Here is an 18,289-nt window from a genome sequence, read left to right as displayed (position 1 = left end):
GTTTGCAACAATAAAAAATGATAGTTTAAATATCCATCAGCAGAGGTCTGACTAAACACCAGTGGGACACTCGTGCCATGAAAGATTATACATCTGTAAAAAATAATTCTGTAGCTATTTATGCTTTGATAGAGAAAGGTCTAGAAGGGTGCACAGAAAAGTAATAAATGTGTTACTATGGAAATTCCTAAGCAAATAAGGAACAGTGTGGAAGGATGGCTCTTTACTATTTATCTCTTTCTATACTTACCTTTTGATTTTTGAATCGTGTAACTATTATTGATTCAAAATTTAATTTAATTCAGCTATATAAATAACCAAGGAGCCTGTTAAACATGTAAGACTGGTTTCCCTCATTATCAACTTCACTGAGACAGAATCTCCAGGATGAGAGTTCCCGTCGTGGCTCAGTGGTTAATGAACCTGACTAGTATCCATGAGTACGCGGGTTTGATCCCTGGCCTTGCTCAGTGGGTTAAGGATCTGGCGTTGCCATGAGCTGTGGTGTAGGTTGCAGATGCGGCTTGGATGTGGCGTTGATGTGGCTGTGGTGTAGGCCGGCAGCTACAGCTCCGATTGGACCCCTAGCCTGGGAACCTCTACATGCCTCAGGTATGGCCCTCAAAAAAAACAAAAAACAAACAAACAAAAAAACCCAAAAAACAAAAAACAGAATCTCCAGGACTGAGCAGGAGGTTAGGGGTGAGGTCACTGCCCTCACCCCTAAGCATATGTATATTTATTTCTTAAAAAAAAAAACAAAAACAAAAACTCACATCCGTTAGCTTTAGTTTCCAAGTTTCAAGTAACAGTGTCATGCACCCCCTTCACGTGGGATTGAATATAGAGCAAACCCACCATCTGCCCAAGTTTACGAAGATGGATGTTGTCATTATGACACAGCTTCCCAAGAACAATTTGCACAATTTATGGCCAGGGAGGGTTTCTCCTCCTCAACTCCTTTTTTGTTTTCGTTATTTTAAAAGAATCCCAAAAGAAAGAAAACAACCTATCTTGTGCTCTGGGTGACAGATGGATGAAGAGGGACCAGTCAGCCTTCATCCATTGTTTCTAACCATTGTCATCACATTTACGCTCAAAGCAACTGTATAAGTTCATGAAACGGACACACTGGAAACAAGAACCCATACATATAGCCACACTGGGAAGTCATCAAATATTTGTCTTTTCTGGTATCTACTAAAATTGAACATACTACCTTCTACAGCTCAGCAATTCCAGGCTTAGGTCTATACCGAGAAAAACACACTTACTTCTACGCTAAAAAACATGCAGGAGAAAGCTCTATTATTAGTCATAATAGCCCCAAATGGGGTGCTACCCTAACAACCATCAAGATTAGAAGAGAGGCGTGCATTGGCGTACAGCCCCACATGAAGTTCTACCCAGCAATGGGAAGGAAAGAATTGGAATAGCAGCAGCAATCTCACTAACAGAAAGGTGGAGCCAAAAAAGACAAAAAAGAAAATCTACAACCTGATTGTATTACATGTTACAATAATAGGACAAAAGAATCTACTGCTTTAGAAATGAGGGTGCTCCATGAAGACAAGAACTGGAAGAGGGGTGTGGGGGTGTGGGTGTGCGTGGGGCTGTGGGAATCAGGGACCTCTTGTTAACTGACCTGGATGGTCAGATCCGATCCGTTTGGACAAAACCATCATGCAGTATACTTAATACTTGCCCGTTGTTTATTTTCTGCATTTTTGTTATGCTTTTCAGTAAAAAGTTTTTTAAAAAAGTCATTTCAAGCCAGAATGAGCAGTGGGTAAATCAGTTTCGGATAAGTAATGGGCTCAACTTCTAAGTAAATGCTATCCCAGCCCCTTTGGATTTATCAAAGAGATTCCCGAGAGACTGAAAGGACAAACTGCCATTGGCCAAAGCTCCTGGCTTGACGGTTTAAAGGGGCCCCTGTGCCTCACCAGACTCAAAAGAAGCAGCAAGGCCTCCCATATGGGCCTGCAGAGCAGCCGAGAGGATGAGGCTGTGCATTAGTCTTCAAGGATAAGACACTGCAGCCCATTTTACTTGCCAGGAATCCCTGATGACTGAGATGGCCCCGTAAGTTCATTTTCCAGATAAGCAAGACTTTCCTCATTAAACAAACAGGATCATTATTTTGTTTGTTTGGGGTTTTTTTGGTTTGTTTGTTTGTTTGCCACACCCACAGCTTGTGGAAGTTCTCAGGCCAGGAATCAAACCCGTGCTACAGCAGTGCAGCAGTGACGTGAGCCACTGCAGTGAAAATGCTGGATCCTTAACCCACTGTGCCACAACGAAACTCCAAAACAGAATCATTTTTAATGGAACCCTTTCAAAAACACATTTCACACATTCCTGACTCTTCAAAAAGTTAAAGAGCCCATGGAATAGAATTTAACCTCTACACCAAATAACAACACTAGCAATTAGATCCTATCTCTTTGCCAGGCACTGTTTGAAATGCTTTCCAGCAAATTTTCTCTTTTAATCCTCATAAAACCCCTATGAATTAGTTCCTATCATTATCCCCACTTTTCGTATGAGGCTGAGAGTGACTGACTAACGGTCCAAGATCATAAAACAGGTCAGCTTCAGTTACTTCCTGAAGCTACCCTTCCCAGTGCATCTGAAGTGACAGGTAGGCAGGAATGTTAGTTGCACCTCCACAGAGGCTGAATTCTCATTGCTTTTCTCTCCATATTTTCTTTCCCCTTCCTCAGTGGGATACCCTTAGTTTTCGCAGAAAAGTTCACCCCATAAAACTCCTACTTCAAATCAAATAAAAATCTACAGTACTTTGTTTTCACCCCTTCCAATTAACTCTGTCTCCTTAGGTCTTCCTGCTTGGCTAAAACATCCCATTGAGTTGGACCAACTTCTATCAGTTTAAGAAAGCCCTCTGGTTCTCCACATTTCCAAGGGCCCTGGATTTGCTTTTCCATAACACAACTCAGAGGGAAGCCTGTATGCTTATCAGACTAACAAAAGCCACCCTCAGCTGGGGTCCTCCTTGGCCCCCTGCTCTCCAGAGCACACAACATGGGGGCAGGCAAGCAACGAGGAGGGCAGAGCCCTTTTCTGTAAGATCTATCACCAGGCAGGCCTGCGAGCAAAAGAAACCGCCATCCTTACCCTGTTTTCAAGCTGACCAAGGCGTCCTCTACTCCCTTCTGATTAAATTTGGTCATGTACTGATGCATGTAGGGGTAGTTGTTCCGAATGTTTCTCTCCGTACTGCCGTTGGGCACCGTGCCGAATCGAAAGGGAGGGGAGTAGTCGTGAGGTCTCTGAAACTGAAGAGAGACAGACGGGGTGGGGAGGGGGAGGAAGAGTCAGCCATCATTCCGTCTCAGGTTGGGAGTGAAACAAAAGCAGGCGTGAGCTCAGAACAAAAAACAAACACACAAACAAAAAACCAAAAATCCTGTTTCCTTTCTACCTGGTCACACCTTGCCCTGGTCTGTGAGCTCCAGGAAGTGGGAAACACGGTGAAGTGTCTTGTTCCTTCCTGCTCCCTAGTGCCCAGCCTACGGCCTGGCTAGGAGCAATAGATACCCGCTGGACTGAATTTTTTGGCTCCATCATAGAGACTCGCCTAGCGGTTGGCCCACAGTGGTGCTCAGGAGACACTGATTGAGACGGAATTAATGTTAGGATTTCGGTTCATTCATGAGGCTTCTGATGACACTGTCTGGGATCCTCCCCAGCCCCTCCCTTCTCTGGACTCCACTTACAAGTCCTTTCACCTCACCCAGAAAATGATGAAGGAGAACAGGTTCTGCCACCGCCCCCCCCCAAATATGCCTTTCTGGCATGCAGATTATGGGGGGTCGCTGGTAATTTTTTAGGCAACAGCAGACACAGGAGAAACTCTGAAAATCCGGTAGAGGTTAACCCTTTTGAAAATGACACAATCTTACAACTTATATTTGCGTCTTCCTCTCTGTACCTGGAAGAGAAGGCCTAAATCTCTAGAAACTCTTATCCCTGGAGAAGACTTAGATCCGCCTAACAACCGTGCTTGCTGCGCTTTATCCGTCACCTCCCAGAAGTGCCCTTTCCTCCCCTCCTTGGCCCCCACCGTCCTACATCTTCCTTTTGTCTTCAGCTGAAGACAGCATTTAAGCTGGTAGTTTGGGCTATTCAGGGAGTTACTCCATATTCCTGGGTGGCGCTCAAGTATACAGAAGCTACCCCTGTTTTTCTTCTATTAATCTGTCATTCATTATTGGGGGGGTGGGTCTCAGCCAGGAACCTAGAAGGACAGAGGGAAAATCGTGTTTCTTTCCTTACAGTGATGCTACGTCATTCACTCATTCTCTACCCATCATTCGTTCCTGTGTGCATGCGTGTGTGCAACACTTACAGGGGGTCTAACACAGACCAAGTGGAAGGGCAAGCTCACGAACGTTTGCTGAGCCGAAGTCCAAGCTAACTGGTAGCTTCCTGGGGTGCCCAGTCCCGCACGGCTCTTGAGCCTCTGGTCCACTGTCCATGCACCCCTGGTCTTCCCTGATTGGGTGATGCTGTCCTATGATGGGGTTCAGAACAGGCCTCCCCAAGGTGTGCCACTTTGATCACATGATTTTTCATTCTACTAATACTGTGTGTTACATTGATTTATTTTCCTATGTTTAATCGCCCAAGCATTCTTGGGATAAATCTAATTGGGTCATAGATTATTATTGTTTTTATACACTGCTGCCTGATTTGGTTTGCTAGTATGTTGGTGAGGCTTTCTGCATCAATATTTCTTTCTTTTTTTGCTTTTTAGAGCCGCACTCGGGGCATGTGGACGTTTCCAGGCCAGGGGTCCAGTCAGAGCTACAGCCGCTGGCCTGCACCACAGCCACAGCAACACAGCATTCAAGCTGCATCTGTGACCTACACTGCTACTCATGGCAACGTCGGATCCTTAACCCTCTGAGCAAGGCCAGGGATCGAACCTGCATCCTCCTGGACCCTAGTCGGATTCATTTCCACTTCACCATAATGGGAATTCCCCCATCAATATTTCTAAAAGCTACTGGTCTATCATTTTCTCTTCTAATTTGTCTAGTTTGGTATCAAGGAAATACTGGCCTCACAGAATGAGTTAGGAAGTGTTCCCTGTTCCTCCTCCACTTTTCTGAACAGTTTGTGAAGGATGGGTGATAATTTTTCTTTAAACATTTGGTAACATTCACCAGTGAAGCTGTCTATCTGGTCTTGAATTTTTCTAGTCTTTTTTTAAAACAAAATTTTATTGAAGTATAGTTGATTTACAATGTTGTGTTAGTTTCTGCTATACAGCAAAATGATTCAGTTTTATAAATTTATTTATATTTAAATATATATTTATACATAAAACTGAATCACTTTGCTGTATAGCAGAAACTATATATATATATATATATATATATATATATATAGAGAGAGAGAGAGAGAGAGAGAGAGAGAGAGAGAGGGAGGGAATTTATTTTACGAGTTATTGAATAATTTTTTCTGGGCTATGCAGTAAGATCTTGTTTCTCTATTTCATAGAGAGTAGCTTGTATCTGCTAATCCCAAACTTCTAATTTATCCCTCCTCTCTCTGAGATTTGCCACTTTGGCACATGAATCATTTTGAGCCAAAGGCAATTGAGACCCTGCAGCCTCAAGAGAAACTTCTCTCTTTCCCTTAAAGAATTTAAATTGGGGGAGTTCCCATGTGGCTCAGCAAGTTACCAATCCAGCTAGTATCCATGAGGATGCAGGTTCAATTCCTGGCCTCGCTCAATGGGTTAAGGATCCAGCATTGCCGTGAGCTGTGGTGTAGGTTGCAGACACGGCTTGGATCTGGCATGGACGTGGCTATGGTGTAGGGCAGCAGCTGCAGCTCCAACTTGACCCCTACCTTGGGAACTTCCATATGCTGCAGGTACAGTCCTAAAAAGAACAGGAAAAAAAAAAAAGAATTTAAATTGGGGGCCTTGCTCATAATGAGAATTATTATTGGAAATAACATTTTCTGACCTATGATAAGTAAACATCTAATTACTGAACATCTGCTTTTCTCAACATCCTGTGAATCACCCTCCTCCCCTCTGGAGCCCCTGAGCTGATTCCTTAGCTCAGGATGACATATATACCTCATTTTACCTTCCGGTCTCTGAAACTCTCATGTGTGCGGGGTTCCTGTACATACAAGATTAAATTAGACTTTCTCCTCTTAATCTGTCTCCTGTCAATTTCATTCTTAGACCAGGCAGAAGAACCTAAAAGGATAGAGAAAAATGTCCTCCCTCCCCAACATCTGTTCACACCTTCAGGGCCTGGGGCAACCTAACCAGATGAAGAGGCCAGAGAACCGGGTCTGAGTCTCAGAAATGCATTTAAAATCTAGAGGCAGCACTATTCACAAAAGCCAAGACATGGAAATAACCCAAATGTCCACCAACAGATGATTGGATTAGGAAGATATGATATATATACATGATGGAGTACTACTCAGGCATAAAAAAGAACAAAATAATGCCATTTGCAGCAACATCGATGGAACCAGAGACTCTCATACTGAGTGAAATAAGTCAGAAAGAGAAAGACAAATACCATATGATATCACTTATATATGGAATCTAATATAAGGCACAAATGAACCTTTCCACAGAAAAGAAAATGATGGACTTATAGAACAGACCTGTGGTTGCCAAGGGGGAGGGGGAGGGGGAGGGAGTGGGATGGATTGCGAGCTTGGGGTTCATAGACGCAAACTACTGCTTTTGGAATGGATCACCATGACGTACAGTGGGAAAAAAATTGTATTGGGGAAATAACAATAAAAAAAATAATAAATAAAACAAAATCTAGAGGCAAAGGAGTTCCCATTGTGGCTCAGTGGTTAACGAATCTAAGAACCATGAGGTTGTGGGTTCGATCCGTGGCCTTGCTCAGTGCGTTGCCGTGAGCTGTTGTGTAGGTTGCAGATGTGGCTTGGATCTGGCGTTGCTGTGGCTGTGGCGCAGGCCGGTGGCTACAGCTCCGATTGGACCCCTAGCCTGGGAACCTCCATAAGCCATGGGAGTGGCCCCAGGAAAGACAAAAAGACCAAAAAAAAAAAAATCTAGAGGCAGCACAAGGTCATGGTTACAAGTCTGAGCTCCGGTTTAAAAAATCAGGCTCAGGACTTCCCGCTGTGGTGCAGTGGAAACAAATCCTACTAGGAACCATGAGGTTGCAGTTTCGATCCCTGGCCTCACTCAGTGGGTTAAGGATCCGGTGTTGCCATGAGCTGTGGTGTAGCTCACATATGAGACTCGGATCTGACGTTGCTGTGGCTGTAGTGTAGGCCGGCAGCTGTAGCTCCGATTAGACCCCTAGCCTGGGAACCTCCACATGCCGCGGGTGTGGCCCTAAAAAGACAAAAAAAAAAAAAAAAAAAAAAAAAAAAAAATCAGGCTCTATCACTTACAGACTGTGGGGCCTGTAGCCCTTCACTTCCCCCTGCTTCTACTTACTTTCCACCTGCAGAGAGGGACACAGATCAGTACTTCCCTTGGGATCAGTGGGAAGATCTAAAACTACACCATTTGTTAAGTAATTCGAACAGTGCCTGGAATGGAGTAAGCCTGCAAAAATAAAACTATGCTTAATTTTCATTCTACCATCATCATGAGCAAAAAAGGAACCTGGGCCTCATTTTCCTGTGACTTATGGAAGTCTGGAATTAGTTTTTGAGGACTTTCTTGTGGTCAGCTCTGTGCCAAGAACTTAAATGTCACAACAACCCCTCCAGGTAGCTCATCTTCGAGGCTCCTTTTTACAGGTGAGGAAACTGAGGCTCAGAGAGGTTACATGTCCTGCTTAAGCTCATGCTCCTTGGAAGTAGTGGCCCAGATTTCAAACCTCGGGTTTGAGCTCTATCATGCCCCAAGACCATGGCTAATGACCTCTCCCTTTTTAGAGGTGAGGGCCCAGAGAGGGAAGGACACCAAGCAAATCTCTGGCCAAACCAGGGCTGGAATCCAGAGGCCTCTTGGATTTCCAGGCCAGCACGTCTTTCACGGGACTGGGGACAGCTGGAGAAAGCATCTAAGTTTCCCCCAGTGTCAGGCCAGTCAACAACATTTTTCTTTTTTCCAGACTCACTTCATTTCACTGTTAATTAAAATTTCCAGTTGAAGATCATTCCTGGTAAAGGAGCCATGCTGCTGCCTAACAAGGAGGCACAACGGGATTTGGGGGGAAGCAGCCACGCATTGTCCAAATGAGATCCTCCTGCTTGGTCCTTTGTGTTGGGAGTGTGTATGTACGGGTGCACAAGAGTGTACAAAAACAGCCAAGTGCTCCCTGTACTCCCTCTCGCCTCAACTCCCCACCGCAGCAGGGGGAGGCACCTGCCCAGGCCCACTTGCAGGGCAGCAGCTGTCTACTCAGGCCCAGAGGCTGCAGCGGTCTTCATAAATCTAGTTGCAGCCTTCTCTCCCAATCTCCTGAGACATCCATGGCCTATTCGCCCAACTGCCTTCCCCCTCACTCACCATCTGCAGCAGAGCCACGCAGCTCTCTTCAATTCCGTTTCTTCTCTGCCTTTGGTTTGCACAGTGACACAGACATAGATTCAGCCTCTGTGATGAATTTCCACACTTCCCTGGTCTTGACGGGACCATCAGCCACCCTAAACTCAGCCTAACACCCAGATCGAGGAATTCTCCCGATAAACTAAAGGCTGTCACCCTTCTGAAGGCATGACTCACGATACAGCTTTCATCTCCACCCTGCACACAGGTGCGCACCACGTCGCGCTACTCTCTCTCTCTCTACGTGGGGTATATTCTTCCATTAGCCATGGCGTTCTACTCTTGGGTGTCACAACCCTTGAATTAATTTCATGATTCCCTAGAAAGTCAAGACCGACTGCATGAAAAGTAGCAAAGGGCAAGGATGACCCAGGGCTGGAACCCCAGTGCCTGGTGTCGAGGACACTGTGTTTCTTACAGGAATGATTTCTGGGGCAACTCGTCCCCAGAGAATTCCGAGTGCAATGAGAAAGAAACACATCCGGGCTCTGGCCCAGGAAGGGGTGGTGCAGGGGTCTCCCCTGTGCTTCTCTCTCTCAAGGTTGCCCTCATGGTTTATATTAACCAGCTTTCCCTGGCCTTCGGCTTAGGGGGTTCAGCTTTTCATCAGCCACTTTAGAACCAATTCATCTGGGGCAGTCGCTTAAGCTCTCTGAGCCTCGGTTTCCCCATCTGTAAATTGAGGATAGCTTTTGCAATTAATCATAAAATGTTTACTGGCATCACCAATGCTGGATATGTCAACCCATCACCTGCTGTTACCAGCATGATTTTAGCCAAATAAAAGAGCCAGTTTCCCTCCAATACAGAGAACAGAAGATCAGAGGGTTGCGCTCTAAATTTTTTTCCATTTGGTATGTGGACAGGTCAGAGAGTCATTCCAGTGAATAAGTCATGGCAAGTGCTTTATAACAGAGGAAGGAGGGATGCAGGTCTGGGAAGTAAAACCTTTAGGAAAAGTATAACAAGTAATCGGGACACTTCTTTATTTCCTTTAGGAACCAAACGCTACACATTGATTAAAAATATCTGTCTTCGGGAGTTCCCGTCGTGGTACAGTGCTTAACGAATCTGACTAGGAACCATGAGGTTGCAGGTTCGATCCCTGGCCTTGCTCAGTGGGTTAAGGATCCGGCGTTGCTGTGAGCTGTAGGTCACAGACGTGGCTCAGATCCTGTGTTGCTGTGGCTCTGGCGTAGGCCGGTGGCTACAGCTCTAATTCAACCCCTAGCCTGGGAACCGCCATATGCCATGGGAGTGGCCTAGAAAAGGCAAAAAGAAAAAAAAAAAAATCTATCTTCGGAGTTCCTATTGTGGCTCAGCAGTAAGCAACCCAACTAGTATCCATGAGAATGTGGGTTTGATCCCTGGTCTCACTCAGTGGGTTAAGGATCCAGCATTGCCATGCGCTGTGGTGTAAGTTGCAAATGGGGCTTAAATCTGGTATTGCTGAGGCTGTGGTGTAGGCTGGCAGCTCTAGCTCCGATTTGACCCTTAGCCTGGGAACTTCCATATGCCATGGGCATGGTCCTAAAAAGATTTTATATATATATATATATACGTGTATATATATATATGTGTGTGTATATATATGTGTGTGTGTGTATATATATATGTGTGTATATATGTGTGTGTGTGTGTATATATATGTGTATATATATATGTGTGTGTGTGTGTGTGTATATATATATATATATATATATTCTGTGGATATAAATAAGGAACACCTGGCTACTGGAGCTCCCTTTTCCAGGAAGGTCTCCCCTGCCCTGGGTGAGCTCCACATGCTTCCAGATGCAGCATCAAACACCTGTGGCCCTTCCAAGGGAGGAGAGGCTCAGAGGCCTCCACTCAACCAGCAGGCTCACCCAGCACAACTCCAGGAGAACACACTCATGGGCTCATCCACCGTGGACATTCCCTGAATTCCCTCCACTACTGTCACAAAAGGCCATCTCAGTGCAATGACATTTCAGGCCTTGGAAGAAAGGTATGGTTTGAATCTGGCAATGATGATGGTATTGAGGAGGGTGGAGGGGGGTTGGGAGGAGGGGGAGAAGGAGGAGGATTGAGGGAAGAAATAACATTTGTAATAAGATTATATTCCTAATCCTCACATCAACCTCGCCAGAATGGTATTAATACCCCCACCATCAAGAAATGAAGCCTTGGGGATACTGACACACTGAAGGTCATACAACTATTATATGGCAAGGTCAAGATTTGAACCCAGATCCATTAGACCCCCACAGTGTTGCTTTTTCCACTATATCAATCTGCTCCCAGAGGTGGGAGTGATCCTCAAGATTTTGGAAAGGGTCTCCACCAGCATTCCAACTTCTTTAATAATATTTCCTAGGGGATGGTCTACCTACAAATTCACCTGTTTATAAATTAACCCCAAGCTCATCAGAAAACACCATGGGTGCCAAAGGTGCCTCTTTTACAGCTCACCCTCATACTGCAAATGGCTGCAAAGTATTATAAACCTGAGGTGTTACACAGAAATTGGTGATAACAAAAAAGAAAAAAAGACACTCGTATATAGTATTAAACTGATTCAATATTTTTTGCAGACCTCCTTGGTGTCTTTGCTATTAATCTTCAGGGAGCATTTAGCTTATTTACTGCAGGAATTTTGCTGTTTATCTAATTGTATCAAACATTTAATTAAAAGAGCGATCTGTTTGCCACTAACGCTCTGAGCATGGAAACTGAGCCGTGTCTCATGAGGATATAGTATCTGTTACGAGGTGTTTCCAAGTCAGAGAAGGTCAGTCAAATTATTCGTGGTTCTAATTAGTTTTCCCACAAGCAGACACATTATTAGACCCTAAACTAGGGAGCAAGAGATTATTTTTTTTCCCCTTGTGGTTGAAAATAGCAACCAAAAGCAAAATTTGCTGCCAACTACTTTCTTGAAGAACTTTCTCATCCAGGACACAGTACTACTTGCTTCCACTGCCCCACCAGTCACTTCTAAGAACTTTGCTTTTGCTCCCATGTGATGGAATCGTCCACCAGTGCTTGGTATCTGTAGAGGACCGTATAGGCTATCGGGCATATTCCCATTTGCAGCCTCCTTTCATCCTCGCTCCAGCAATGATTCACAGATTTTCAGAGGGGAGCTATGCGGCATAGTGAGGTAACATGCCAGCAAAGGCATCACACAGCTAGCATGTGGCAGAGAGGAAAAGGAATCCAGCCCCCCTGACTGAGCGTAGGGCTTTCTCTGCTGCCTCCCAGATGCCATAAGCGTTAGGTGACCCAAGGAATTGCGTGACCATGATTTATTAAGAAAAGGCTCCAAGAGAAACCAGGAAGGAAATGGGCAAAGGTGGTTAGGGAAAGGGAGGAAGCCAACCAAGAGGGTGATTTTAGGTGAAGTCTCAGCTTGATCCCACAGAAAGCTCTGGGGAATACAATGCACCTCTGAGTTTGCCTAGGAGCCACGGAGCAGCAGAGGATATTATTATTGGAGGGATGTAATAATATTCAGGCATTTATTACCTTCAGTGCCCCAAGGTAATTATCCCCTGAAGATCCCTGGCACAAGCCTTTGTCAGCAGAGGTGGGGCGGGGCAGGGCACAGAGAGCTGGGAAGAGATGCCAGGGGACCCAGGTGGGGTGCCTGCAGTGTCTCACACATCATGCATTTCTCGTTCAATCAGTAGTGTGCACTGAGCATCTACTAAGTGCCAGGTAACCCATCAACCCCTTCTGCCAAGTCAATTTTCATCTCATCAGTTTTATGGTTTTACACTTGTTCCCGCCTGGAATTTTCTTCTCCGTTACATTTACTTGTGTGTTGCTTCTTTCTTCCTAATGGAATCTAAGTCTCATGGGAACACAAACTCAGAATGCCGAGTTGGCTGCCCTTGATCAGGAAGGCTCTCCTAAGAGGTGGTATTTTCCCTAAGACCTGAAAGTCAAGGAGGGGCTGACCTTGAAAATAAAGGCAGAGGGCATAGCAAGTGCAAGGGTACTGTGGTGGACACACGAGTGGTTCCTAAGGAAGGGAGGGGGGCATCGGAGAGCATGAGGGAGGGAACACGTGGGGGTGGGCCAGATAACACAGGGCCTTGTCGCCATGACACGGAGCACGGCATTTACTCCAGCGGCAACAGGGAGCCCTCAGAGAGAGGCCAGCCACTCAAAAGGGTAACGGCGCTTTTGTGAAAGTGACTCACCCCGACCCCTCACCCTCTCTCTGAGGAGGGTACCTCTCTGTACCTCTTGCGAGCTCAGCCTCAGTCACAGATAAGCCGAGATTTTCTATTCAGCAGTTTGTTGATGGATGCCGAAAGGATATATGTAGACTTATGTCAGCAAGACATGATTGTGAGATTTTATAAAGAGACAAATGATCCCCCCACACAAGACAGAAAATCTTTGCAGGGCCACAGTCCCTGCACTGCTCAGCTTAGCAAGTCAGGATCTGTTTCCTGAAACTGGGATTTCAATAGAAGGATGTATCCAGTTTGCCTCTTTTCTTCCTCCAGGTGCCTTTCTGAATAGCTGCTCACACCCTACAGCCCTCGTTACACGGCAGCAGAGAATGGACAGGGCAGGTGTGGACGCTCCCATCTCAATGATGTGGGAAGCACAGCCCAAGAGGGAGGACTGGGGATGCGTATGCAACCAGGGGGACACGAGAAACATGTCTGCTCATTTTGAGTCCCCCAAAGAAATTCCAGGTGAGACAGATGTGCTGAGGCCGACTGGCTACAGAGTAAAAGGGAGCTGTCGGTTTGTCTCTGGGTAGGGCTTCAAGATGAAATTTGTTTCCAAGGCACGAAGTATGGAAGAGACTCATACAACATCACAGAACGAGGAGGTAGCTACACCTGGAGCATCCCACTCCACCTTGAGCTTCTCCTGGTCCAACGCTGGTGGACCTTCCTCAGCATCATTCTCTCCTTGACGAGATGGGCTCCAGCCTAAGCACTAACGTGGATCACAGAGCCTCAGTGAGCATCACCAACACGCTCATCTAATGTGAGAAACGACCACCGAGGGAAGCTACCTTTCCAAATTAGACCGGGGCTCTAGGATGCAGGAAAGCTAAGCTTAGACTCCCATTCCTAAAACTTTTAGATATATGCCGATTTGAGTTATGAGGGAAAAAAATATCCCTTGGCTTTGTGCTTTAGAGTAGATGCGTTTGGATGCTGAGAGCCTGAATTGCCTCCTCTGACGGGAGAACATTTAAGATCAACCCCTCAGGCAGAGATAAAAGCAAGGTGACCTTACCTTTTTGTCACTGAGGCCAGTCACTTGGTCCACAAATTCCTCCTGGATCATGAAAGCAGCCAGGTTGGCCGTGTAGCTGGCCAGGAATATGACGGCAAAGAAGGCCCACACGGACACCATGATCTTGCTGGTGGTCCCTTTAGGATTCTGGACAGGCACGGAGTTGTTGAACACCAGGCCCCAAAGGAGCCATATAGCTTTTCCAATCGTAAAAGAAGGCCCGTGGGGTGCTGCAAATGACAAAAGGACATTCTCAGTGCTTTCTCGCTTTCTCAAAACGCACACTTGTGAGTGTCTAATAACTATGCAGTAGCTCCAGCAACACTGAAGGTTGCCAGAAGACAGAATTACATCACAGTGTGTCCCATCATGGCCCCAGAACCACAGCCACGATGAGCCCTTTCTTCTTTAAAAATTCACATTCTTCCCATACATAGCTGGCTTTTCGCCACATTTCTTAAGAGAAAAAAAAAAAGGAAGGGAGGAAGGAGGGAGGGAGGAAGGAAGGGAAAATGATTATGCAAAATGTGGGTTTGAATGAGGAGTAGTGTTACGACCTGTTTTAAATTTGAGTTTGATTTCCGCTTGGGGGAACCCATCTCCTAAAGAAACATACAGAAAGCCTTACAAAAATATGTTCGTGGGGGCTGCTTCAGCATCACCATATGAGAACCATGCAATTCAGAGGGACCAATATTTGATATTCTAATCCGATTGTCTCTGGCAATTGCTTCTGCTCAAACTCAGACGTAGAATGTGCACAAGATAGGAATTAAACCAAACTGAAACCCTTTCCAAATGGAGACATTAAGAAACAGAACAATAGAGCTTAATTCTTCCAACACTTCGCAGATGGAAGACATTTGGTTGCAGGGTCATGGAAAATGAACTCTGATATCACAGCACTTTTTCTCCCTCTGTGTGTGCTTGCAATAGTTATATGTCCCTTTTTAAGATTCTGAAGTGTTCCTTGCAATAGACTTAACTAAAGAGGCAGAACAATATGCCAGGATTTATTGGGGAGGGGAATACACAGGCTGTAAAACATACATGTTAAGGCTTTCAAGTCTGTTTTTGTGCAAGGGAGAAAAACTCAATTTATGCCCTTGTTTCATGGGGAAAGGGTCCTTCTTTAACAGAAGGTTAATTTTTATGTCATTTAAGTAAATGAAGATATGACAAAATGAGCTACTCAGACTTCAGTTGGCAATGCATGAAGAGTGGGCAATAAATAAAGTGGCAGAAGTGAATCCAGATTGATGGAAGTTATGAAGTTCTGGGCAGAGAGCCTAGTTGGGAAACAAGCTTCCTGCACATGGGAGGCCAAACTCAGGCGAGAGCAATACTTACAATATCCATATACAATACATGAAAGAGAAGGCAGCTAATTCTATTAGTCTTAAGCTCAAGCTCTCCTCTTTCTCTTTGCCTCGCTTTATGATCTTCTGGGCTTCTTCCCAAGAGGCTGAGAACTCTTAGTAAAGAATAATTAGAGTCAATCCAGTTAACTTCATGAACTACTTAATTTTCTTAGGGATGCATGTTGATCGAAAGTGACAAGCTATTTGGGAATCAGAAACGGGCAGTTACAAGGGAGCTGTCCAAGATGTTTGGGAATTCCTGATTTCATGAATACTATTACTGGCCCATATAATTTTGCCCATAAAGGACAATGAAATGTAGCAGAAAACTATTCTGTGTAAGGAAACAAGCAGCTGTCATTTCCTGAGAGTCTGCACATTTAGATGAGCAGAAAACAAAAAGCCTCCAGGTAATGGACGGGCTAGAAAGTTGCATGCAAGATTCCTGCCTTCACAAGAGTCTTCTAGTGTGTGCTTCAGCCAAAGGAGAAATAATTGCACATGATGGCCTTGGAGTAATGTTTTATCTTCCAAGATATATTTCAAACGCATCCACTTATCTCCATCTCCTTTATCCCCATCCAAGTCCAAACCACTGTAGTTCTTTCTCTTGGAAAACTGTCAACACCTTCCTAACTGGTCTCCCTCCCTCCACTGCTGCCCACCCCTCCCATCATCTTGATAGATAAGGACTTTTATAGGTAGAAAGTGACTTTCCCACATAGTACAGGTTTGTATTCTGCCTCGTCCCTGCCACTGTATGCTGACAAATATTTGAAATGCTTACCATGGCCAACAGCTTGTCCTTCTGACTTCATCTTATACCACAGTCTCCCTCATGTACATCTTTTCTGTTTCTTGAGCATCTCAAGATTGACCCCATGCCAAGGCCTTTGCATCTGCTGTTCCCTCTGCACAGACTGCTTTTCCCCTTAGGGAAACTGGGGACTGAATAGCACTGAATCCTTCTCATCCTTCAGGTCTCAACTCAAACGTCATCTCCTCCTAAAGTCCTTCCCTGCTTGACCATCTTATTTAAGAAGCTCCCATATCCCATCCCTTCGCTTTGTTTTTTCCCCCCTTCCTCTTGAGATTTACTACAATCTATGATTACTCATTTATGTGTTTACATGTTGTCTCCACAACTAAATTCTTAGTTCCCTAAGGCTTAGGAAGCCTTCATCCAATTTAACATGTAACCCCCCTGCGCCAGAAAGTGCCTGGCACTCAGTACATATTCATCAAATAAATGTGTCAATTCACAAACAACAACAAACTCTGATTTTGCAAATGTAAACATCTCCTCTCCTGCAGTGTGATCACCCATAGAAAACCGTCTCAGGACACACTCTGTTGGAAAGCTTCTTACTAGGCAGTGGCATTACCCTTTTAGTGAAAGGCTGGCAACTCGCCCATTCAAACACAACGTGGTTATTTATATTTTTGCCATGTTTGGTGGATAAGAGGTAGTCTACGTGATAATCACTACTTTTCAATGGATCCCCATGACCTGTTGGCTGTTTCACTGAATCTCTAAGTGAAAAGAGCCCATGGCACACTGAAGTGCTTTTTTTTTATAATATATATATAATGATTTTTATTTTTTTCCATTATAGCTGGTTTACAGTGATCTGTCAGTTTTCTACTGTACAGCATGGTGACCTAGTTAACAAAAGTGCCTTGTTTTTGAATAACTATATGGAGAAGATCCACTGTTTTTCACCATCTCAAGTCATTTTTCAGGAGAGAGATTTGGTCTGGGCACTCTTCTGATACCATCCACTTGGAATGTTTGTGCATTGAGAACAATCCACTCAAAATGCTGCAATGTGTTTATGGATGTGGCTTGTGTGGGAGCCTCTTAATAAGTTATAGCCAATGAATGCATCCCAGTTCAATTTTCTACTTACTAATTACCACTTTATCAAGTACAATGCATTAAGGTCAGGCACGGTCAAGAGGAAAACATAACTGGGGGGAAAAATCACCATTTTAACATTATACTTATCATCAAATGAATGTGAGCCTGATTCAGGAGTCTGGAGAATGTTCTTAACCTAGATTCTACAAAACCATTTCTTTGCATAAATTGAAGTTGGGACTCACTAGTAGTTTTAACATTTCTTTTGACGCACATTTTAAAAATTCATTGTCAGAAACTTTTTTCAAGGATGCCTTCTCCACAAGTATCAGTGGTTTTCAACTAACAGCTATTGACTCCACATTACAGCAAAATTAAAAATGTCTCATTTTAAAGTTTTAGCCTTCTTTTTATTTGAAGTGCATAACCCATACCTGTATGGAATTATAAGTAATATCGATGGCCCAGCATCATTTACATGGTGGCACAGCAAGGCAATATAGGATAACTCTACATTCTGTAATTTCGAAATCTGAAATCTTCACTGAAAGTATGTTAAATAGCATCAACTTTGCATCATATTTCTGAAGCCACGTGGTCTCACCTTTCCCTTTGGCTAAGTTTCTGTTGTATCCAACAGGACTGAAGTATTCAAATACAAAAACAGCAATGGCGGAGACAATGAGCAGCATCACAAACATCATCACCCAGACAGAGGCGCTGAAAGGTTCTGCAGGTAAAAGGGCCGAAAGGATGGAAACATGGTCAGTTAGCTCCTCCTCACAAGCAGGGCCAGCAGCAAGCCTAGCAGGCTATTTGCAGACTCACCGAGAAACCTGCTCAGAAGTGAATTGGATCATTCAAAAGAAGCTACTCATTGTTTATTCATACCTTTAAATCCTTCTCTATTCTACAAAATATTTGAGATATAAGACTGCATACAATAGAATAAAAATAGAGAAGCGCATATGACATTTTACAAATCAGGTCAAGGATAATAAAAACAAAGTAGAATAATAAGACCAAGGGAGCAAGTTAAAATGCAAACAAAGAGGACACAGGGTCCTGTGGAATCATCCAGGGGAACCATAGCTAAAGAAAAATGAAACTAGACTCAAACAGTCAACCATAAGGCTCCTGTAAGTCAGCAAGAGTTTCATTTTTATTTTCCTTTTTATCTAAACATGCTGAAAGATGATGTGCTGGGAATTCCAGAAGTAAAGGGAGAATCATAACCTGCTAAAAAAGGATCATAAAATCATGGCGTTG

The 18,289-nt window shown here is 44.3% G+C and overlaps 1 protein-coding gene across 4 annotated transcripts in view; it reads right to left on the bottom strand.

Moving 5' to 3' along the window:
• Nucleotides 1–18,289, bottom strand: part of GRIN2A (glutamate ionotropic receptor NMDA type subunit 2A) — a 400,022-nt gene that overhangs the window by 63,695 nt on the left and 318,038 nt on the right. For all 4 annotated transcript variants that reach the window (XR_002342428.1, XR_002342429.1, XM_021086652.1 and 1 more), the window contains 3 exons: nucleotides 17,625–17,750; nucleotides 13,799–14,028; nucleotides 3,139–3,299 (listed from right to left, as the gene is read on the bottom strand). Coding sequence is in view for 2 of the 4 variants with exons in the window: in XM_021086652.1 (XP_020942311.1) it covers nucleotides 3,139–3,299; nucleotides 13,799–14,028; nucleotides 17,625–17,750 (517 nt within the window). In the remaining 2 variants the exon portion in view is untranslated. The remainder of the gene's footprint in view (nucleotides 1–3,138; nucleotides 3,300–13,798; nucleotides 14,029–17,624; nucleotides 17,751–18,289) is intronic.

The sequence above is a fragment of the Sus scrofa genome, chromosome 3 (genome assembly GCF_000003025.6).
Source record: "Sus scrofa isolate TJ Tabasco breed Duroc chromosome 3, Sscrofa11.1, whole genome shotgun sequence".
Classification (NCBI taxonomy): Eukaryota; Metazoa; Chordata; class Mammalia; order Artiodactyla; family Suidae; genus Sus; species Sus scrofa.
The sequence above is the reverse complement of the archived record's forward strand: the minus strand, read 5'-3'. Positions and strand labels throughout refer to the sequence as shown.